Source organism: Mus musculus, chromosome 18 (assembly GCF_000001635.26).
Source record: "Mus musculus strain C57BL/6J chromosome 18, GRCm38.p6 C57BL/6J".
NCBI classification, from domain to species: Eukaryota; Metazoa; Chordata; class Mammalia; order Rodentia; family Muridae; genus Mus; species Mus musculus.
The window spans coordinates 46,767,649-46,792,441 of record NC_000084.6 but is presented as its reverse complement, the minus strand read 5'-3'; the positions used below and the strand labels follow the sequence as shown (position 1 = coordinate 46,792,441).

At 36.5% G+C, this 24,793-nt stretch overlaps 1 protein-coding gene across 4 annotated transcripts in view; it reads right to left on the bottom strand.

The window, feature by feature from the left end:
• Positions 1-1,615: 1,615 nt before the first annotated feature.
• Ap3s1 (adaptor-related protein complex 3, sigma 1 subunit) overlaps positions 1,616-24,793 on the bottom strand; it is a 49,133-nt gene continuing 25,955 nt past the window's right edge. Inside the window, exons 4-7 of one of the 4 annotated variants that reach the window (NM_001303015.1) lie at positions 13,183-13,254; positions 11,674-11,781; positions 8,643-8,683; positions 1,616-2,545 (exon numbers count right to left, since the gene is read on the bottom strand). In NM_001303015.1, coding sequence (NP_001289944.1) covers positions 8,648-8,683; positions 11,674-11,781; positions 13,183-13,254 — 216 coding nt within the window. In that variant the 3' untranslated portion in view covers positions 1,616-2,545; positions 8,643-8,647. Of the gene's footprint in view, positions 3,786-8,642; positions 8,684-11,673; positions 11,782-13,182; positions 13,255-24,793 lie in introns of all 4 variants that reach the window. The other 3 variants (XM_006525526.3, NM_009681.5, XM_006525528.4) reach the window with 3 other exon arrangements.

The following is a 24,793-nucleotide window of genomic DNA, read 5'->3' as shown; positions in this document are numbered from 1 at the left end:
AATGTGTAAGGGTCACCCAGGTGGTACTGGTTTTGAAGGCATGAAGGAGTTGAGCAGAGCAGCTGAGGCTTGGCACTGTGAGAGGCCATGGAAGGCCATTGGTGAAAGTGCAGCCTCAGTTGCAATTGATGGCCCAGGACTGAAGGGGTCATGCAGTGTTTTGGAGATGCCAGTACCATGAGATGACCACCAAGAGCAGCAGCAGCAGTGGAGTACAGGCATCTGGAGCCTAGAGGATGACTCGTGTGCTACAAAGGGCCTGGCTGGAGAAGTGACCCAAGCCCTTGGAGGAGCCCAGAAGATCGTGAGTTGGATCCCAGACATTGGACAGTTGGAGATTGACTTTTGCTTTTGATTGTGACTGTGCCCTGATATTTTCCCTCTTGAAGGAAGAAACTGTTTTAGTGGAGCCCACAGTTAAGAGACTTTTAATTGTAAAAAGACTTTGGATTTTAAAAGAGATGGATATTTTAAAGAGATTGAAATTTTAAGCATATGTAAAGACTGTGGGACTTTTAAAGTTATTTAGAATGGGGATGAATAAGATTGTAAGGGTTGAGGCTTACTAGTGATGTTTTTGTGTGTCAAGTTGACAAGGGGTCAATTGTACTGGCTAGTTTTGTGTCAACTTGACACAGCTGGAGTTATCACAGAGAAAGGAGCTTCAGTTGAGGAAATGCCTCCATGAGATCCAACTGTAAGGCATTTTCTCAATTAGTGATCAAGGGGGAAAGGCCCCTTGTGGGTGGGACCATCTCAGGGCTGGTAGTCTTGGTTCTATAAGAAAGCAGGCTGAGCAAGCCAGGTGAGGCAAGCCAGTAAAGAACATCCCTCCATGGCCTCTGCATCAGCTCCTGCTTCCTGACCTGCTTGAGTTCCAGTCCTGGCTTCCTTGGTGATGAACAGCAGTATGGAAGTGTAAGCCGAATAAACCCTTTCCTCCCCAACTTGTTTCTTGGTCATGATGTTTGTGCAGGAATAGAAACCCCGACTAAGACACCACCCTTCCTTCACAAGTTCCCACTTGTACAGCTTTCCCCTAAGTCTTTTTACCATCTCAGAACAGGTGGAAATTGCAAAAACCGAAGACTCAATTTTCTTTTACCTCAATATGATAAAGTCTGTGATTCTACATAGAAATAAATACAGTTCAGTATAAAGGGGAAAAAAACTCTATTAATAATAGATTGTTTTTGTCTTATTGCTTAAAGCAGTAAAATAAATGAGACAAAGCTTGAAAAAAAAGATGATATTTTTTCTTACAGAATTCTTAAAGTAAAATTTATATGTAAGACAAATCTGGAGAAGTGCTTCAAAGAAACCATGTCTGGAAAGAGAACTATATGGAGACCATGGTCTGGAAAGAGAACTATATGGAGACCATGGTCTGGCTAGGGGAGAAACAGGAGCCCTCAGCTCCTGAAGAAGAACATGTGTGAAAATATGCGCACACAAGAACTTACAACATGTGCCAGAACTTAAGAGGTAAAGCCAGCCACTCAAGACCAACAGTTAGCTTAGCTATGACTTTGTAACACTGTGTGCAGTCGTCACAAACAGCGATCTGCTGACATCACTGTTCATCACCTGCGCAAGAATGGGAGGCAAAGAGTTTAAGACAAGGATATTTATAGAAAAACAAAACATATCTTTAACACTTTTGAAAAAGACCCACCATCTCCCACTGTAAGTCTCATCATACAAAATAAACAGCCTGAGATACAACACTCGGTCTTTGACAGAGCAGTTTCTGACTGGTTCAGTGAGCCACTGAGAAATAAAAACGTGAGTATGAATTGAAAAAGTCAACACTGACAGTTGCTTAACAGTGGGAAAATATACTTTTATTTACTTTGTTGAGTCAGAAGATTGTAAAAAAAAATTATTGCTAAAGTAGATACCAAGCAAAACAGAAAGGTACTTTAGAAGTCCAGTTACCTTGGAGTTTATTTAAACTAAAGAAAAGGTCATGTTTTCATGCAATACATACTTGGTTCTTTAAATAACAATTGTGACAAACAGCAGAAAGAATTAGAGAATGCTGCACTTGTGATCCATACAAAACATCAACATTTTGGGTTGTACATAATTAAAGAAACATCTCACTTTTCGAAATACTGTAATAGCCAATATATAGAGGCATGCCTTTATGTGGGCATAGGAATGCAATTTAGAAAAGAAAAGAAAAACAAAACAAAACAAAATCACACGGGAGCTAGTCAATTTCTTTAAAATCACTGAGCAAGAAAAGCAACATTGAACTTCCATACTGATTTTATGCAGCTTCTATACAGTACCTTGACTTAACTCCAAGAGCAAAGTTAAGAGTCTCCTTCACTATTTTTGGTAAACAATTGCATGGTAAACTTAGATGACGTTCCCTCTGGATTTTACCTGGGAGTGGCCTTTTTAATACTTATTTAAAAGAGGGCAGGTTTGGCACTTTTATACTGATGTCACCAATGTTAATATTTCTTGGGATCTCAGGAAGATTCATATTCTTTACAGCTGATACAGCACGGGCTGGAGCTCCTGCTAAGCCAGCCTGTATACGGAAGCAAATAAAAGAAAAAGAAAATGTACAACTCAGGTGTAGCTCATTACAAACAAACTTAGCAATGGAAGACAATGATAAAGTGTTTCACATAACAAGCTTAGAGCAGATGGTAGTTTGAATCAGTATGAGATGGTTACTTTGAAATACTAATCTATAAAGAAAAAACAGTTGACACATTAGAATATACAGTGAATACATGCAATAAGAATGTAAAGAAAGATTTAAGTACGAGTTATGTGTGCTATCCAGATAGCACACACAATGTGCACATAAAACCTAAATGTTTCGCTACAATCTGAATAGTGGCGAGTTTTGAAGAATGATTATTATTACTTCCCTTATTAAAACCTTAATCAAGCAGGACAGATTTATTTTTTATTTTAAAATGGAAATTATCATCAATATATGTTTGTAAAATAAAAGTAATAGTAATTATTTAGTTTCTTCATTCCGGGTTCCCCTTACATTTCAAAACAATGAAATTGGCTTTAATACTATGAAGGCTCTTCCAAACTTTTCTAAGAAAGGTCTAATACACTAAATTAAAAAAAAAATCACACCCTTAGGGAAGCCTTAGTCTAAAAAAGAACAATTTTTTCCAAAGCTGAAACGGCATGGAGACTCTTTTAAGCAACTCATTAGTGGGACTCTAATGATTAAACATGCTTTGTCATCTGAAGTAAACTCAGTAACACAAGTCAAGTTTCAACCACACAAACTTGGAGAAAGAATAGTATATGTAAAGAAATGAATTTTAAATTTATAGTTATCACCATTGGTACATAACACTTGGCTTCCTCTAATAGGAACATTTGTAATTTGTCAAATAATTTGACAAAAATTAAGCTTTAAATGAATATATGTAACTTTTGAATTTTATTAATAGGCTTCACTGTCAAGATTTAACATACGCCAATAAGATTTCATTGTTTTTTAAAAAGTCAGACTATATAAAAAGCAAAAGCCACAAATACATCTGAGTTCAATGGCACTGTTTTACACAAAACAAATAATAAAAAAGAACCCTTCCCCTCTGATCAATTATATATATATATGAAAAGAAAATATCCATACAATTAGAAGCAGTAGTTTTAAAGTCCCTTTTCATAATTTAAGCTTTTGTCTTCTGTAATCCTACCTCTCTTAATTAAAATAATAATAATAATAAAGCTGTTGTTACCTGAGAAAAATCTTGACTGATACAAAATAGGCCAGTGTAAACTATTTGCTGAATAAAGGATACAAACATTGTTAAGCAATAAAATAAAAGCCATGGATTATCAATTTAGGATTGGAAATAGAAAGATTAGTAATATTGTATAATAATAGATATGGTCTACACAGGCAACGATATGGGTGACGATGGATGAAAGTTCCACACCCAAGTCCAGATAGGGTGGGATAATGCAATTTCTGTAACTTAATGAAGGTTGTTTTTGATGCAAGATTGAAACTTTGACTGACTTCTTCATTTGTACCTACCTGAAACAATGAAGTTTATGATACACACTACTTCCTTCCCACCCACTCCCAAAGATGTTAAAAATACAACTAAATATCACATCTTCAGAATAATATAACTGAATATATATCATATTCAAAAGGATCTTGATAATTTCAAGTAAAAGTCCTAGCTATCAAAAAAAAATTTGGGGGGCGGGGGGTTTGGCCTCAAACTCAGAAATCCGCCTACCTCTGCCTCCCGGGTGCTGGGATTAAAGGCGTGCGCCACCACGCCCAGCAAAATTTAGAATGACTCTGGATCAAATAATCCAGTTCAAATATGGTTACCACCCTGTAAGTTTCCTTATCCCAAGAACATGTCTGCAAGGGAACAGAAATTACTTCAAAGTTGTAGGCATCTGAAACTACCATAATTTTTCTAGGTAAATGACTTGGGAAATTTTCAAATGGCCAGACCAACTTGCTACTATTTTAATGTGAAATTTCCATAAGGGGGGTTACATATGAAAAATTGACAATGGAAATTGAATGTAAATATTTTAAAGGTTTAATTATTAAAACACTTCATTATTGTGAAAGAATGTGTCTTATTTTGCTGATTGTCTAGTTTACCTTTGTATACAGGAGCCCTATTGTTCACTATGGTGAAGCCTTGTTTCCTATAATACCATGTGTACAGCTGAGCTCAGGCAAAGGAAAAGAAAAACATCCTGTTGCATTGCATGAACCTGTTTCTGTGACCAAAGATGGCTTCTTAGCTACTAATGAAAATATACAAAGTCACCATAGAAACGGATGTCAATGGCATTTATATGCCACACAGTGCTAAGCAAACCCGGAGTTTCTAAGTGCAACAACCTAGACCTCTTCTAAACATATGCAGCAAGCCGTAGACATGCAGAGGATGGGAACTGTTTAGAACACGCAGATGAATTAGCAGAATCAAATTATTTCTCAAGCATGTTCAATGCTTTTGTGTACTAGGTATACTAGGAAAGTAAATGGTAATAAATAATGAAATATTTATTTTAGTTACTCTAATATTCAAAGAGATCAGATTCTGCAGAATATAAATAAAAAATTAGGCCTACTAATCACTTCATAAAGCTTTCATGGATTATAGATGTTTGAAGATATATTATGACTTAAACAAAAAGACTGTGTTACTCATATAACACCAAAACAGAAAATAAATTTCATTTTCAGACATCCTTGACTGCAAGTCTGAAATAGTTTTACTAAAACATGGAATATGTAAAAGGTAATTTCCCATTAGGAAATTAGTTTTCTGACACAGGTTGACAGTAATTTCCATCATGGCTCAGCTTTTTTTGAAGATGTACTCAAAGCAAATTGGTAACCTTTACTAAGGACTTTTCCAACAGCAACATTTACAGAAATTAAGTTCATCTAACTTTTTAGTAGTATATATAATTTTAAAATGTAAAAAATAAGCTATTCTTGACAGTACAGCATTGCTGGTAAAGATTTAAGATTGCATAGTAGACACAAAGCAAAAATAAGAAGAATGAAGTTCTACTGGAGAAATAACTTGTTTCCATCTGTCACACTAGCGTACTACCACGGCAGCTAAGCAGCGGCCACTCCACTAAGGAAAACAAATCTATGAATCCAAAGCAGCTAAGAGTATGAACTGGATGAAAGAATGAAGTACCACAGAGAAAAGAATGGCCATGTTTTCTCTCCCATGAGGTTAAATAAATTAACAGAATTAAGAGAAAGAAAACAAAATGAAGTCTGCAGGTATACCAAAATGAGGCCAAACAGATAGAAGACTGATACAGACAGACTCTCGGGAATTTCAAGCACCTCAGTCACGAAGATAGTAATGGATGGATATGATTTGGTTTTGGTTTCGTTTTTAAATTGCCAGACCCAAAAATAAACAAAATATGTGCAAGCAAAACTGAAAAAGCAGCATTGCTAAAATATATTTGAAAGAACCTGAAAATTTCCCTTTCCTCATGCAATAATCAATTTTCTTGAAGGGAAACAGAAATTAATAGCTTATGTACTTATTTCATAAAGTATAAAATACCATCCTACCACCTTGAAGTATTTTCTTCAAGCTTGAAATATAGCATTGTAAGATGGTAGTTGGAATAATCTATACAAACTGAAGTCTTTCTTTAGCCTTTCCTCTAGAAACTGCTATATGAACATTCATAATTTTGATCTAACAGCCAAATCAAAAAGACCAACATTAATAAACATAGTATTAAATGGTTTCAGAGTCAAAATCATTAACAAAATAATGATATTATTAATTAATTAAATTTAATTAACATTATTTTTTTTAGTAAAACAGAAAATTCCAAATCTTTTAATTTTTGAATGTGAGGCAGATTAACTCTTAATTTAGGAACTTATATAGCCGTGTTCTTGCAGGGCACAGTGGCACACACATGTAATCCCAGAACTCAATTAAAACCCAGCCTGAGCTATATTGCCAAACTAGGTCTCAAAAAAACAAAACAAAAAACAAGCAAGACAAAACAGGCTTGTTTCTTGCTTCGAAGGCAGTACTTAAATCACAGTTACAAACACATTAGACATTCGGATGACAATCTAGTGAGCCAGACCTGTAGTACTTTATAAACAATTTTAGCAAAATTTCAAAAGCTTTTAAACCCTAAAAAAATAAATTTATATATCATCTTCAATTTCAATTTTAATTTTCCTCTCTCCCTGTCTGTCTCTGTCTGTCTGTCTCTGTCTGTCTGTCTCTGTCTCTGTCTCTGTCTCTGTCTCTGTCTCTGTCTCTGTCTCTCTCTCTCTCTCTCTCTCTCTCTCTCATTCTGTTTCTTTAAGTAGCGCTGGCTGGCTGGTAGTTCTCTATGAAAAGCAAACTGGCTTTGAACTCTGCTTGCTTCTTCTGCATAAGCACTGGGAATAAAGGTGTGTGCCACCACGACTGGCCCCACAGTTTCAATATGTGACAGAAAATCTGCCTGAGTGAAATAAATACAGCAGACTAATAACATTCATGAGTTGATTATAGGTAGTTCTGAGCATAGCACGTGACCTCAGGGGTCCTCATAGTAATTTTGTAAAAATACTACATAAATGTTCCTATCAAGTTAAGGGGAAAGAATCAACTCATGTGCTAACCAACCTTCACAGGTTTCTATCTTCTGCTCTTTTGAAAAAGACATTTAATTTCTTTAAAGTCAATTACTAGTTTTAGGGATAAAAGTTAAAAGACCTAAGTGGTTATTGTCTCTTGCTAGAAAACACTTTACTACAAGTAATTACTGGAACATAGAAACTGCTGGTGGTCTCAGTCAGTGAAGGGAGGAGGCCATTTGATAGAGGGACCAGAAGTTGCATCTGAACTACTACTACTACTAACCTGTAATTTCAAGTTATTGGTAGCCTGGTTCTGGATGGGATCTCAAGCCCATCTAGACCAGTAATGTCGTGGCTAAAGAACAGTTCCAGACTTTAAAGAAGATTTTTCTAGTCAGCCACGACTGGAAACACCTGCTAACCTAAAGAGCACTTTATCTTCCACAGAGGAAATTATTTTGATTTGTCTCCATTCAGTAAATTATTTTGATTTGGAAATTTTCCATAGGAAGTTTATAACCATCTTAATTATTTTTTCCAAACAGAATTTTATTTAAAAAACAAACAAAAACAGTGCTCATCACCATCACACTATAAAGCAATCCACCACTAACTTATGAGACAATCAACGGTGTGTGCTTGTGTGTGTGTCTTAAGGTAAGTGCACGGTGACTGGGGGCATTGTGGGTGTGTGGATGTGTGTAGCATAAACAAGAAAAATTAGTTTGGTAAACCTAGGAGTTAATTTGAAAATTTTCCAATACTTTCCAATAGGCTTTATAAACACAGTGTGTTTGGATGTTTGGAATTTTGATATATATAATTTTAGTCTTAGATCCCATTCATCTTTTAAAAGTTAAGTCTTTTTGTTAGCCACTGTTACTATGTACCCGTAGGTCAAAACTGTAAAAACAATTCTGTTAAGATTTTGGAACTGAAAACCATTTTACAAGGAAAGAGATTTTAATTATTTAACAGTCATTATTCTAAACCTTCACTGTTTCCCACTTTATATGGAAAACTCAAAAGGTTCAGCTTTTGGTTTTCAAATTCACAGCTCCCAAGATCCAGCAGGTAATTTTATGTTGGAACCTTAATGTAGCAATTTTTTAAAAAAAAATACAGGCATATCTCTATATAAACTGCCAGAGTTAAAATGAGATTGATTCTGCTAAGGGGATGCTCACAATTAACTTTCTGTATATAAAGTAAATTGTCATTTCTACAAATGTCATTTTTTAATTAAATGACCATATTTTTATAAAAAATAAAACAAAGAATTAAAAATTTCCTCTTACAATGCAGGCAGACAAAACAGAACAAACATGACGCCAATGATATACTAGTAAAATACACTACGTCCAATAAAAGATGGAGAAACTACAAGGAGAAACTAGAATGGAAAATAGGCTACAGGGACTATATGGGTTTATTAACACAAAGAATTTTTGAGTCTGGCCTAAAAAGTAATTGCCTTCGACATCATTTTGCTTTCCCTTTGTTAAGTACGTTTTCTCAAAGTCAGCAATACCTTGTCTACCTGTCCTGTCTGGGAGACTGAAAGATAAAGGTCTGCAAGAGAGAAGAATGGAAAGAGCTAGAAAGATCAGGATGTTCAGGAAAAAGGAGGACTGACTTAAAAAGTAGTAACTAGATTCTGATCCATTACCCCTTAAGAGTAACATGAGATACATAATCCCAACAAGTCCCCCCCACCCGACCACCCCCAGAATTCCTTTTATTCCCTGGCAGATTACTGGGTGACTCTCAAGCTTCCCGAAACCCCACCAACCTCCCAGCTGAACCCCCCCTTTCCCCAAATCCCAAATAGACAATAAACCACTTTTTTTCCTATCAAATCACAACAGATGAAAATACACTGTGCATGTCTTTGCCTCTCTCCTCCTTCACGATGGGACAGACCTGTCCTTCTACCTGTCTAGACTCTAGGAATTAAACTGGTCATTTTCTTCCATCACTGGAAACTCACTGCCTCAAAGTCACCATATTTAATTATTAAAATAGTCACCATATTTAATTATTAAAATAGGTAACCTAGATAAATTTATACTGTAAAAGCCATAAATTAATTAAATTCAGGGTGATTTTTCAAAAGCTAGAAGATAATCCTAAAATAGTCCATAAGAATTTAAAAAATATGATCAGTTCTTTTTACCAATCAGAATTTTAGTTATGTCTTCCTTATTATTTTTCTTTATGATAATTTAACTGGAATTTACTAAGAAAATAATACTTTACTCTCAAATAAATTTGGATCAGTCTGTGGAGCCACCTGGCTGGTTAGATCTACATACCTGAAGTCAACTAAAAAAATTAAAGACTTGAATTCTTGGAGACTTGAATATGAAAATATGAAGACTTGAATTTTAGTGTATGGTCTTCCAAACATTGAAACTATAGTTAAGTCAATGAAAACGAAGTCAATATAATATTAACACTATTTCGAGAAATAGAATGGAATGTAATTTGGTGGTTTAATCCTTATCTGATTAAATGATACCTTCTCGAAAAGTACATGCACATAGAAAAATACTAATCTGACAGAAAATAACAGCTGATTATATATATTAAAACATGGCCCGTGGATGACCATTAGAAGCATTCATCAATATTCTAAACTATAAACAAGAGTATACCTGTGAAAGAATATTTTTGCATAATAATTTTACAACTATAGCATTCCCAACAAAAATGTAAATTCAGCATCTTGTTACTCTCTGTAGGTAAGAAAAACTGTCTTATTAATATAGTCTACTGGAAAATCAAAACCAAAGGCCCAAAATCTACTTCTTACTCATTACTTTTACAAATACGATTCAAAACATTATGTAGAGCAAAAGGAAAGAGAAGAGAGAAAAGAAAAGGAAGGAAAAGAAAGGAAGAAAGGAAAAAAAGAGGAGGAAAGGAGGGACCATCACTAATAAGTAATGAGTCCCTAAAATGTGACAAACCAGTCATGTGACGTGTGTGTTTACAGATTACAGAGTTCACAAACAAACCCTATATTTTAGACCAACCACTGAGGCATTATGTTACTGTGGCCTTGGCATTTAAACACTGTATTTATTATGTAGTTTTGTGAAGCAATGCTGAAAAATTTGCATACATTTCAAGTCAACATTTTAAAAATTTAAGTGATAAATTCAAGTTGTTAATAGTTTTTCTTTTACTGTACTGAATAATGTTACGAATAAATATGCTGAATAACACTGTTCTTTTCCTTGATCTAGCACAGACCTTTCTCTAGTAACATGCTGCGTGTTTTCTGCTTTCAAAGTCAGTCATGTAAAAACAGGTGGTAGAACATATATGATACACAGTGACTTTATGAGTCCTGTCTTAAGCTCTTCATCCCCATCACAAGCATCTCCTTTGGAAACTAATAGGGATGGCAAAGAGAGGTAAAGAGAAATGGAAGATACCTTTATTTTACAACACAGGAAAGTGTTTTTTATAAGGAGCTTTCTGGCTCATATCCTACATTTTCTTCAATTAAAATGATTATAAAAATATATCAAACTGAACTTTAAATATGAACAAGATATTTTCAGAACTCACCTGTTGTAAATTAATTTAGTGCAGTCATCCTACTCCTTTCATTGACTTTTACTGACTTACATTGACTTGAAACTGACCGAGTGTCTGAACTTCCACTAATAATCATGTGAATGTGTTTGTTGTTGTCTTGTTTATTTCTAATCTGAGTTATAAAATGTAAGAATACTCTTAAGGGATGGGTATGGTAATATATGTTTTGAAATCCCATTACCCAGGAGACAGAGACAGGTGGATCTCTGTGAATGCAGGCTAGCCAGGACAATACAGTAAGACTCTGTCTCAAACAATAAGAGTCTTCAAATAAATATAATACTGAATAAGGTATCAAGACTGCTCATCTTTCTAAACCTGTGCCCTAAGCAGCAGTCACCAAGATAAGTTGAGCTTAAACAGCTCAGATGCAGCACCTGCGGCTGATCTGAAGCCTGGCTCTTGGGAGAAGTGACTGAAGTTCTAACGTGAAGTGCAAATAGCCTTACTCAACCTGTTCTGAGGCTGAATCTCGCAGCACAGAATTGGCCACAAACATGATTCCATTATAGAAAACAATAAAATGTCTGTGTTAATGTATAAACTATGGAATGTAACAACCCTGTCGTTGACCTTTGGGAAGGATCTAAAAAAGATGAAGGCACTGAATCTCTTTGTCTCAATATGCAGTTTGACAAAACACCTATTACAAAACACGAATTCCTCAGAATTCCTATTTCCTCTCCTTTCCCCCTCCAGAAACAGTTTAAAACCATATTTTTAGGCAGCTACGACTATGGTTAAAGAAATACATAAAGCTATATGGAGATTAACAGTCTTGGGACATTCTGACATACTAAAATGTGCATACTGCTTTTCTGAAACTGAACGAACACTCCAGCTGCTAAAGATCAATACTGAAGGGCAAGCAGTAAGGGCCACAAAGTCATACACAGAGATAGCTCACGGTCATGCTCAGAACCCTCGCTGACTAGAGCACTTTCCAGTCTCACCTCAGATTTCTCCAGTTTATTTTGTGCATCAATTTGTGTGACAATCTCATTCATGTTGGTCTCCAATACCATTCCCCCCATCACCATTTCTGCAAGAATATTATGAACCTAAAAGAAAAATTAATATAAAAGACAAGTCACTACAAAAAGTTTCTTTGTTTCAGTAATTTTTGTTTTAAAAACGAGTGAAATAATTTGTAATAAAGGCTCAAAGTCCACTTTCATCAGTGCTATGAACTTCAGACATTACACGGCCTACTTAAGTCTTAAGTTTAATGAGCTGAAAACAGATAATATTTATTGTCCACAAGATTACTGAAAGGATTGACTAGAATAATCTATAAAAGTGACTGAAATAAGTGATAAATATTTATTACAGAATTATCTCTCATATGTACTATCACTTCCTGATTCACCTGCAGTCAATTTTGGTCCCTAAGTATTAAGTGGAAAACCCACAAAAATAAAAAATTCATAATTGTTGAAAACAATTCACAAAATAAGCATATGATTGAATGAATGTTTCACTCCATTCTGTCCAGGGTGTAAATCAACTTATTCTCAAAAATAACAACAGGGGATAGAGACATGGGCAGAGCTTAAGAGCACTGGCTGCTCTTTTGGAGGACCCAGGATCAAGCCCCAGCACCCCAAGTGTCACCTCACAACTGTCTGCAACTTCAGTTCTTGGGAGATTCAGTCAGATGCCCTCTTCTGGCTTCTGCAGACACCACATATGCATATAGTACACATACATACATGCAGACAAAACACTAGACACACACACAGACACACACACACACACTCACAAAAGCTGGTTAAACCTTGAAATTTTCTTCTCGGCTTTTAATAGCTATTAGCTCTGACCAAATCTTTCTTTAGTTTCCCTTGGTTGGAATTTCCTTTTGACTATTTCAACAAGCTCTGAATTCACTTGCTTTACATCTCAATGCCTACAGATCTAATGTCTAGGCTGCAGGAAAAAGAAGTCTTCCCCAAACACATACAAACAAAACAGCATTGCCTAGGGAAAGCTGCTTAAAATAGTAAATTACTTCAGCATAAAGTCCAAAATCTAAGGCAGTAACAGCTCATCTTCAAAATCAGTCTTCTTGATCAAAACCAAACCCTCTTTACAAAACAGCCTGTATTTTATTTCTGCCACTGGTTCTCTGCTTTTCTAGCCTCCTTTTCTGTTCATACAACTTTTATTCATTTTTATTAACCCAGTTTAAATATGATTTCCTCCACTCACAGACCCCTAGGCAGAGGCAACAATGTTTCTACCAATACTATGCCCAGACCATTTCCTCTCCTAGATAGGAACTCTCCCAGGGCATACACAGTCTTACTCTTTTACTTCAAGCACAGTGGCCTGATTCATGGTAAAAATAACTAATCAGAATAAAAATTGTTGCTCATTAAATGCCATTTTACTCTGACAAGTGCAAATTAATTTTTAAAAAAAAAAAAGTAAAATAGTTGACAATATAGAAAACAAAACAGTACCTTGTCTACATGGAATATTAAATCCAGTTCACAAACATTTTCAAAACATTTGTCTAATGTTTCCACAAATACCTATGAAAAAGGAAAAGAAAAAGATATTTTTGAAAAGTAGGTAAATGCATCCGAACTTATTATCTATAAGGCAGGCAATCCTTATTATATAAAAACTTCTATTACCAGAACCTTCTTTTGAACAATCAAAACTGTAATAAAAAACAAATGTTACTTTTAGGTAAATTATATTGTGGTATATCAGACAAACTTCTGACAATTACTAAAATTAAATATGATCAGCACCATTATTTATAATTTTAAAAACTCACTTAAACATTCACATAAGGCCTCCTCAGGAAAGGGTTTGGATAAAAGCTTATTAGATAGTTTTAATGGACACAGAGTCAAAGTTTCTTTCACATCTAATGTGGCCAGTCATTTTTAACTAGGAAACTGCTGTAAGTAATCACTACATATTAGAGAAAGTACAAGGCCTCATTATCAGACTCAACTGAGTTTGAATAATTTGCATGCCTTATGAAGTTACCTCAGTGGGCACAGGTTCAAACTCTAAATACAAATCCCCAAAATGACCTGTTTTCAGGACTTGCCTTTGCTCAGCTCCTAAGAACTAAGTTCTGACCTTTTAGAATATTCTGTCTGATAATAAGTGTTTTGGAACACATCGAGTAATTGGGCCTTACCTTATCAATCTGAGCAGATTATCAGTCTGTGTTAAAAATATAATTTAGGGCCACACCTGCTTTTTCCCCAGGGGTCTTTAACTAACAAACCCCAGGTCAGCCACATGCAATTCAAGCAGACCCACAGTGTGACACATCTTACAGAGCAAGCTGTGTGCTGTTTCTACCAGCAGGACTACCCTCGCCTTTTCTCTCACAGAACATTTGCTCATTCTTTAAAATCCAGTTTCAACACGATTTCCTCTACTCGCCTGAGTATGCTGTATTTGTGTTGTGTGTATGTATGTGTATATGATGACTTGCTAGTCACCCTCCTGATAGTGTTTACCATAAAGTCTGGTTTTTCTCATTTTTTTTCTTTTAAAGTTTGTTGTTGGAAGGTCTCAATTTAAGAAAACATTACCTACAACAAGGTCAGGAAAACTATTTCCCAGAAGAAAACAAAAATATCTGTAAATGACATGTATCTGGTTTTCATGGGTCTCCCTAATCCTGATCATTAGTAGACTTATGACTTAGAAGCCCGTCTTCAATGGTCTGGTCTGCTTATGCCTACCTTAGTTCTGTGGTTTTTAACTGCCATGCTGCAGTCATCCTGTTTTCAGTACCAAAAGAGCAACTATGTTGGTGAGGATGGCATACAAACAGCTTCCCTTCACTTGCTTGTTCTCACAAAAGATTGGAAGAACCTACTTAATGTGCAGATAATGCCGGGTAAAAAAAGACAAAGTTTCTAAGACCACTCTGCATGCCACTGGAGAACTACAATGGCATAAAACAGCCTGCCCACACAAGCAGTGTGATGTAGTGAAAACTAAGCTTTGAAATCATTAAGATTTGGCTTCAAATTCTTATTCTGCTGCTATCCTGCTTTATGGCCCTCAGCACCATTTAACTTCTTTCCAGTCTCAGAAATATAAAATGATAGTAGGACTACTCACTTTCTGGATTATTGGAAAGATTTAGTTAAACTGCTTGACTGGAATATTCAGGCCACGGTTATCAAACCCCAGCTAACAAATGACAGCCAATATTGTACACCTGGGATAGATGTACAAACACGGGACGATTCTAAAATTAACAGAGTAATTGAATAATCTAATTCTGCCTGTAAGTACTGATATAGAAATAAGACAAGATAAATACCTGCTCCAGTTGCCAAGACTGTGTGATTTTCTTTTTAACTTAACCACACGCTAACTGGCCTAGCAGAGAAGAGGATATTCTAAAGAGAACCTTTGTATCTCTCAATCTATCAGATTACTGAAACAATGAACCCAAAAAAAATGATAATCTCCCCTAGTGATCTCATGTTCAGAGAAAGAAAAGGCACCAGCCAGAGTGGGAAGTCTCCCAGAAAGAGACCACCTAATTCTAACAGCTAATGAAGCTAATGAATCTTTCAGAATGAGACTGAAGTCCAGACAAGAATGGGCTAACAGTGGCAGGACCACACCTTGACTAGAACTGCTTAGATGCACACATCCTTTGCCCTTCAGGGCACCTCTTTGTCCTGCTTGCCAATGTCCTTACAAAAGAAATCCTTTTCTACTTTACACCTGTAATTGGCTTACTAAGGATGGGTGGTGAGATCTGACTTGGGCACAGATTGTGGCTCTTACATTTGATGGAGCATCAGCTTCATAATAGATGAACAACAACAAGAGCTCATTATAACTACATGTTCTTAGTTTATGAAACTAATTCTTAAGATTCAAACATTAAGTGTGGTTTAAAAATTCAAACCCTCTTCAAATGGTTATTCAACAATTTTCTTTTCATTCAGCAAAAATTATAGAAATTTTTATAATAAGAAAATTAGATAATTAGAAAATTATAAATAGAAACCCAGAACCCATAAGTTACATATTTAGCATAAAACTATCTGCAAAAGTACGAAAAACACTTTTTTAGTTATTTAAAGGACCTTGGAGGTTCTAACCTGGACCACAAATAATAAAAGTACTATCCTATTATAATTTCTCAAGGAGAATGGTTTTTTAGAGGCTAAAACTTAGAAGTGATATGGTAAATAGCACCCCCTTGTGTCTCACTGTTTTAAAATGATAAAAAAGTTTAGATCTGTTTTCCAGTTTCCATCTACACCTGGAGCTGACCATGTGCCACAGCTCTCCATACCCAAATCCTCTCATGATGATGATAGAGGTCTTTAGGAAGGACATAAATAACTTCCTTCAAGAAATACAGGATAACACAAGTAAACAGGTAGAAGCCCTTAAAGAGGAAACACAAAAATCCCTTAAAGAATTACAGGAAAACACAATGAAACAAGTGAAGGAATTGAACAAAACCATCCAAGATCTAAAAATGGAATTAGAAACAATAAAGAAATAACAAAGGGAGACAACCCTGGAGATAGAAAACCTAAAAAAGAGACCAGGAGTCATAGATGCAAGCATCACCAACAGAATACAAGAAATAGAAGAGAGAATCTCAGGTGCAGAAGATACCATACAGAATATTGACACAACAGTCAAAGAAAATGTAAATGCAAAAAGCTCCTAATACAAAACATCCAGGAAATCCAGGACACAATGAGAAGACCAAACCTAAGGATAATAGGTATAGAAGAAAGTGAAGATTTCGAACTTAAAGGCTCAGAAAATATTTTCAACAAAATTATAGAAGAAAACTTGCCTAACCTAAAGAAACAGTTGCCCATAAACATACAAGAAGCCTAAAGACCTACAAATAGATTGGACCAGAAAAGAAATTCCTCCTGTTACATAATAGTCAAAATACCAAATGAACAAAACAAAGGAAGATTATTAAAAGCAGTAAGGGAAAAAGATCAAGTAACATATAAAGGCAGACCTATCAGAATTACACCAGACTTCTCATCAGAGACTATGAAAGCCAGAAGATCCTGATCAGATGTCATCCAGACCCTAAGAGAACGCAAATGCCAGCCCAGGCTACGATACCCAGCAAAACTCTCAATTACCATAGAAGGAAAAACCAAGATATTCCATGACAAAACTAGTCTTACACAATATCTCTCCACAAACCCAGCTCTACAATGGATAATAGATGGAAAACTCCAACACAAGGAAGGAAACTACACCCTAGAAAAAGCAAGAAAGTAATCTTCTTTAAACAAACCCAAAAGAAGATAGCCACACAAACATAATTCTACCTCTAACAACAAAATAACACAGAGTAACAATTACTATTCCTTAATATCTCTTAACATCAATGGAGTCAATTCCCCAATAAAAAGACATAGACTAATAGACTAGATACCCAATATATACAAAGAACTCAAGAAGTTAGACTCTAGAGAACCAAATAACCCTATCAAAAAATGGGGAACAGAGCTAAACAGAGAATTTTCAACTGAGGAAACTAAAATGGCCAAGAAGCACTTAAAGAAATATTCAACATCTTTAGTCATCAGGGAAATGGAAATCAAAAAAACCCTGAGATTCCAACTCACACCAGTCAGAATGGCTAAAATCAAAAATTCAGGTGACAGTTCACTATGTTCATAGCAGCCTTATTTATAATAGCCAGGAGCTAGAAGGAATCCAGATGTCATTCAACAGAGGAATGGATACAGAAAATGTGGTACATTTACACAATGGAGTACTACTCAGCTATTAAAAATGATGAATTCATGAATTCCTAGGCAAATGGATAGAACTAGAAAATATCATCCTGAGTGAGGTAACCCATTGCAAAAGAACACACATGGTATACACTCACTGATAAGTAGATATTAGCCCAAAAGCTCCAAATAACCAAGATACGATTCACAGACCATGTGAAGCTCAAGAAGAAAGAAGACCAAAATGTGGGTGTTTCAGTCCTTCTTAGGAGGAGAAGAAAATATTCACAGGAGTAAATATGGAGATAAAGTGTAGAGCAGAGACTGAAGGAAAGGCCATCCAGAGACTGTCCCACCTTGGGATTCATCCCATATACAGTTACCAAACCCAGAGACTATTGCGGATGCCAAGAAAGTACGTGCTGAAAGGAGCCTGATATGGCTGTCTCCTGAGACAGAGCCCTGCCAGAGCCTTACAAATACAGAGACAGATGCTTGCAGCTAACCACTGGACTGAGCACGGGGTCCCCAATAGGGGAGTTAGAGAAAGGACTAGAGGAGCTGAAGGGGATTGCAACCCCATAGGAAGAACAACAGTATCAAGCAACCAGTCCCCCAAGAGCACTCAGGGACTAAGCCATCAACAAAGGATACACATGGCTTCAGCTGCATATCTTGCAGAGGATGGCTAGCTTATCCACTTATCCTCAAAGGACACAACTAAGAGGTATTTGTCTACACCAAAAAACCAACACCCTTGCCAGACTAAAATAAAAATCAAAAGCAAAAAACAAAAAACATGGGCCCCCAATGGAGGAGCTAGAGAAAGTATCCAAGGAGCTAAAGAGATCTGCAACCCTGTAGGTGCAACATTATGAACTAACCAGTACCTCGGAGCTCTTGACTCTAGCTGCATATGTATCAAAAGATGGCCTAGTCGGCCATCACTGGAAAGAGCGGCCCATTGGACAGGCAAACTTTATATGCCCCAGTACAGGGCCAAAAAATGCGAATGGGTGGGTAGGGGAGTGGGGGGGTGGGGTGGGAGACTTTTGGGATAGCATTGGAAATGTAATTGAGGAAAATACGTAATAAAAAAAAAGTAAGAGAAAAACAAAACAAAACAAAACAAAACAAAACAAACAAACAAACAAAAAAAACCAAAAAAACATGCTGATTTCTTGATCTGAAATGGCTTAGTCTCTAAAATAGTGAGAATACATTTCTGCCACTTATAATATACCCAATGTATATTATTTTATTACATAGCACCAGGACAACTAGGGCACTAGTATGAATCTTTTTCAATATGTACTCTGAGAGCCCTTGAACTTCAAAACTATTACAACCCAAGTAAACATTAAGAAAAATGGAAGATGGGGATGTATGCTAACTTCCCTTTGTCTTCTGACTCCTCCACCTATGGAATTTTATAGAGTAATTCTCATAATTTTATCTTCTACTCTCTAAATGTCTTTAATTTAGTTTTCTAGAAATTGAACTTTATCTTTCATCTAGATATTCAAATTTATTGTATTTAAAAATATATCCAATAACCGGGCCTAAACTCCCTGTGTCTCAGGCAGGCTGACTTTGGATTCAGGCCTTTGCCTTTGTAAGCACAGACAATAGGCTGGCTGGGTGGGATCTTGTACTGTGATCACCACTCCCTAAATCTCTGCATCTCCTTCCTTAATATCTTCCTGACAAACTGGCTCATAGCACAGCTGCCTCTGTACTTTTAGGTCTGTGAAGCCAGCCATCTGAGCACCAGGGAGCTGAGACCAGACTGAGTTAGAAAAATGTTTATTTATCCAATAATTTCATTTCCTTCCCCAAATCTTTTAAGTATAGGTATGACAAAGTGTATCAGGATTAGCTGTTGCTACAAGACTTTTTTTTCAAGTTACTTTTATTTTTTTACAATGCAGTCATTACCCCTCCTGGTCCACCCTCCCCATCTCCAAGAGGATGTCCTTGCCACCCCACCCCACCCCACCCCTGCCAGGCCTCCCCACTCCCTGGGGCCTAAATCCTCTCTCGACCATACTGTGACTCTAAACATCAACCTGGTAGAACATCATATGACAGCTTCAAGTGACTGAGGTAGCAATAGAGTATATAAATAAGGGAAGTGGACATTACCAAATCTGAATGCCAGGAGAATGCAAAATCTAAGTGAGCTTTACATTTCTAATTTCTGAAAAGTAGGCATGTCAACCATGAAAACATGACTGGAGAGAATTTAGAAATCTGACCAATTCTAACTTAAACCATTTATAAAAACATTTTCTTGTTTACATACACACATACTCATGTTCACACAAATATATGCAAACGGGCGCACACACACACACACACACACACACACACACACACGAGGAACAAGTCACACTGAAAACAGAAACCTTAACATATTTTGTCTAACAGTAGGAGGCAAATTTTTCCTAAAACAATTCCTGAAACATCCCCTCTAGACTGCTCAGAATGGAGGCTGAAGGGCATCCTTCCCTTCCTCCATTAGGAAATGTATAGGAATTTCCCTTCCCACGTGAGCAGAGGTGATTTCCTCTCAACAGAGGACTGCAACTATCCACAGTCCTTTGACAATGGATAGTTGGTTTTCCCAAAAAATCTTTTAGAAACACGTGGATTCTAAATCCAGATAGCTTTAAACAGCTAAGTTTCACTCACTAATGAGAATTCTTTCAAGTCACCCTCAGAATAAAATGACAGAGGCAGTAGTGGCTCGATTAGAACATGCCACCAGGCAATCTGGTAGGCCAGTAACAATCACTTCGGTGTAATTTATTATAGGATGAAGGGAAGATTAGGAGATCTTTTTCACGTCAGTATTCTTTGCTTACCGACTGCTCTAATTAAGCCTACTATTTTTTTTTTAAGATTGTTATTTTTAACTGTGAGTATGCATGTGAGTATAGCGCCTGGGAGACTAGAAGAGTGTGTCTAATCTGGAGCCATAGGCAGTTTTAAGCCACATGATGTGGGTGCCAGAAACTGAATTTAGGTCCTTTGTAAGACTAGTATGTGTTTTTAACTGCTGAGCCATCTCTCCAGCTATGTCTTCTTATCATATATATGTGCCACGTTGTAAAACTCGTCCCAAGACATTGTACAGCATATAGGGAGAAAGATGTATAAATATTTCTAAAAATAAAACAGAAAAATGAATCATCAATTCAGTCTGTGTACTAATAAAGTCACCCTTTATATTCCTTTCTTAAAAATTTATGATTTGATGAAAAGTGTTAACTGAAAACAAAATAGAAATTATACAGAATGTCTTTTCAATGTTCACACCTACTTGGTATTATTATTTGCTCATAAAAAGAAAATTAGAGTCAAAGGTTATACATCTAGTACATGGCAGAGCCTGAACACTTAAGGTACAAGACACAACACTGAATTCACTGACCTCTCTAACCACCCCATCAGCCCTATAAGTAGTACCTTCAAAACAAATACATTTTATAGACAAAATGTACTTTTTAAAAATAGGTCTACAGAGCTTTAGTAACTCCGTGAATACTACTCTAATTTAGCACAGCATCCAAAAGTGAAATAATCACAGAAAAATAGTCTAGCAGTACTGTAATCATAGCCAATGGTACATGTGGAGCTTTAAATTAAACATACTGTCCAACACCATGGTTCTTCCTAACTAAACTCAATTTTGTTATTACAAATGAGCCAGGTCAATGCTGTGATAAGTGCTAAATGTAGTATAGAAAACCACAGCAACAATTTGGAATTATCCATTATCGTGATTCCATTATCTGTGTGGCACAAATTGAGGATAATATGTCTGCTTATAAATAACTCAAATGACCCAACATTAATATTTAATGAGCTCCTATTCTTACTGTGTAAATATTTAAGCATTTCTAATGTACACATGCCACAACAGAAGAGAACCTTAAGGGCAGCTATCATATATGCTAGGTCATCACAACACAATAGTGCATATCATGACTAGAAAAGGGGCCCAGTGGGGTTGTGCATGACTTTAATTCCCGCATTTACGAGGCAGGAGGAGGAGGAGCTCTGTGAGTTTGAGGCCAGTCCGGTCTACACAGTGAGTTCCAGGACAGTCAGGACTACATTGAGAGTCTGACTCAAAAACAAAGAAATAAAAAAATAAATAAATAAATAAAAAGGGATATTTCTTTTTAGCAACTTATGAGCAAATAAAAACAAATAGAGCTATTTTCAAGTAGGTGACATAATGACATAAACTCCACACAGAATATATTTGAATGCTTCTTCCAGATTTTACACAGCACATAAAGGCAAACCCAGGAACACATGTACACATTAAGAAAACCAAATCTCTGCATAAAATATGTATTTTTCAACAGTAATTTGAATAGTACTCTTTCAACACTAGAAATATCACAATCCAAGGCACATGTTTAGTAAGATATGCTAATGTTTGCTTGCTCTCTTTTCTATGGAACACGCAAGGACACGTGGGTCTCAGCTCAGCTCTTGTAGGTTCCTCATTTTCCACTTTTAATTTTTTTACGTAGAGATGTTATCTCACAACCAAATAATGAAAGTACCCAAGAAAATCAGTCCTAAATAAACTCTGAACAGTGGTTTGATGTAACAAAAGCAAAAATGATGATCCCCTCCAATCACTTTGTTCACTGGACCATGTATTATGGTAGCTGGCTCACACATGTTCAGTGTTCCCTTGTAAGCAATACATCAGCCAGAAACCAAGAACAATGACGACACGAACATACTCATGGTGATGACAAAGTCACCACCTTTAGGGAAACGTAAGTTGACATGTAATAACACCAAAGGGTCTTATAAAAATCACTCTGGCCTTTTTTTATAATTTTATTTTTATTTTTGTGTATTCGTGGGTATCTGTGTGAGTGTGTGCCTCGTGTGTGAGTGTGCCTGAGGAAGCAAGAAGAGGGTATTGGACCCCTCCGAGGTAGAGTTATAGGGAAGTCTAAGTGTGTACGTGCTACACACTTGATGGTGGGTGCTAGAACGGAACTCGAGTTTTCAGTAAGAACACCTCTTAACCACTGAGCCATGTCTCCAGCTCCTCTAAGTCTACTTTTATAATAAGTAAAACAACAGAACGTTTCTGAAACACTCTTTTCTGCATTTTATCTAATCAAAACAAACTATCAGGGTAGAACATGGTTCACTAGTAAGAGTCATGCTTAGCACATGTAAGGCGCTGGGTTTAATCATTGACACAAACTCAAAAATACAAAATTCAAATCCCATTACCACCAAAGTTACTAATGTTTGAACAATAAAGCCGAAACCATTAACAAGATGGTACATGATGGAGTCCCTTCAGTTGCACAGTACAATTCCTGTCCTTTGACAGTCCCTCTTCTAAGTCCCTGAAACACACAGCTGTCCTATCAGAACATACAGATGGGCCTCAACATCAAAACCTAAGTACACAAGAACAGAATACTTCTGCTTTACCTTTAAGAAAATTCACATCCATTTAATCTTTCTCAATAAAGCAGACTAAATTTTAAATGAGTTCTTTCTCTTGTTTTAACTCTAGAGACTACTAATCAATGGATAGCAAAGGTAATTCATAAAGTTTAAGTGTGGGATAAGTCTACCATTCTCTTCAGCCAAGGATAGCCAACAGAGAAACAGAAACCACAGAAAAGTATCTTCTAAAGAAATTTAAAGTTTTAGAATAAAACTATAATTATATATCAAAAAAATAGTAAGTGTAATAATGAATTCAGTTAGAAGACAAGGTAAAATACAGTCCTGATCACTCCCTCTCTATTACCAAGCCATATAAACACAAGAATTGTCATCTCTTTCTTTACTGGGAAAGTATACAGGGAAACAAAACCCTGGCTAGGTGGTCTTCAGAGGTACAGGACAGACAACTGAGGAGCTGGAGTCATGGTTACTGCAGGCTCAAACTTCCTTTGAAGTCTCTGCTTAGAGTTCTAAATCAACTTTATCCTATATGTTTATCTGAAAATTATCATTTTTTTCCACCACTACCACTAATTTAGGATAAAAGGAATGGAGAGGAAAAGGGAGAAACAGACACACAGCAAATGTTTACCATGATTACTTTGTGGTTTCATGTAACTGGTACCTGCCAAGTACTCAAAAACCAGTGTAAGAAATTATAGATTTTGAAGCTGGAGAGAGAGAAGAGAGGTGCAGAACACTTAAGATTCTTTCAGAAGCCCTAAATTCAGTTCTCAGAATCCTCACTGGGCACTCACAATGGCCTCTGATGAGCCAACACTCTTCTGGCTTCCTTAGGTACTCTAATGCACATGCACAGACATATACATAAAACAAACAAAAAAGAATTATTTTCCAAGTATGATACTACACACCTTTAATGCCAGTACACCTTTAATCCCAGCACTCATGAGGCAGAGACAGGCGAATCTCTGAGTTCAAGGTCAGCGTGACCTACATAAGCATGAGGCCAGCCAGGGCTACATGAGACCCCTTCTTTAAAAAAAAAAAAAAGAAATGAAAGAAAGAAAGAAAAGGAAAAGAAGAAAAGAAGGGGCCACAGCACCTGGGGGATCCATCTTGGTTCCCGGATCCCACCAAGACTAGTCTGCACAGGTGAGAGTGTGGACTACAGAAGCTACACAGATTCTGGGACAAGCCCTGTTTCAGGCCTTCATCTTCTGCCAGGAGGCAGGTCCTAACACCAGATATCTGTCTACCTTCCCTGAAAAAGGAGAGCTTGCCTGCAGAGAGTGCTCTAACGACTGAAACTCAGGAGAGAGCTAGTCACCCAGTTCTGCTGATAGAGGCTAACAGAATCACAAGAGGAACAAGTACTAACCAGAGACAACTATAACTAACTCCAGAGATTACCAGATGGCGAAAGGCAAACGTAAGAATCTTACTAACAGAAACCAAGACTACTCACCATCATCAGAATCCAGCACTCCCATCTCAGCCAGTCCTGGGCACACCTGAAAAGCTACACCCGGATTTAAAAGCATATTTCATGATGATGGTAGAGGACATCAAGAAGGATTTTAATAACTCACTTAAAGAAATACAGGAGAACACTGCTAAAGAGTTTCAAGTCCTTAAAGAAAAACAGGAAAATACAACCAAACAGGAAGAAGTCCTTAAAGAAAAACAGGAAAACACATCCAAACAGGTGATAGAAAGGAACAAAACCATACTAGACCTAAAAAGGGAAGTAGACACAATAAAGAAAACCCAAAGTGAGGCAACACTGGAGATAGAAACCCTAGGAAAGAAATCTGGAACCATAGATGCGAGCATCAGCAAAAGAATACAAGAAATGGAAGAGAGAATCTCAGGTGCA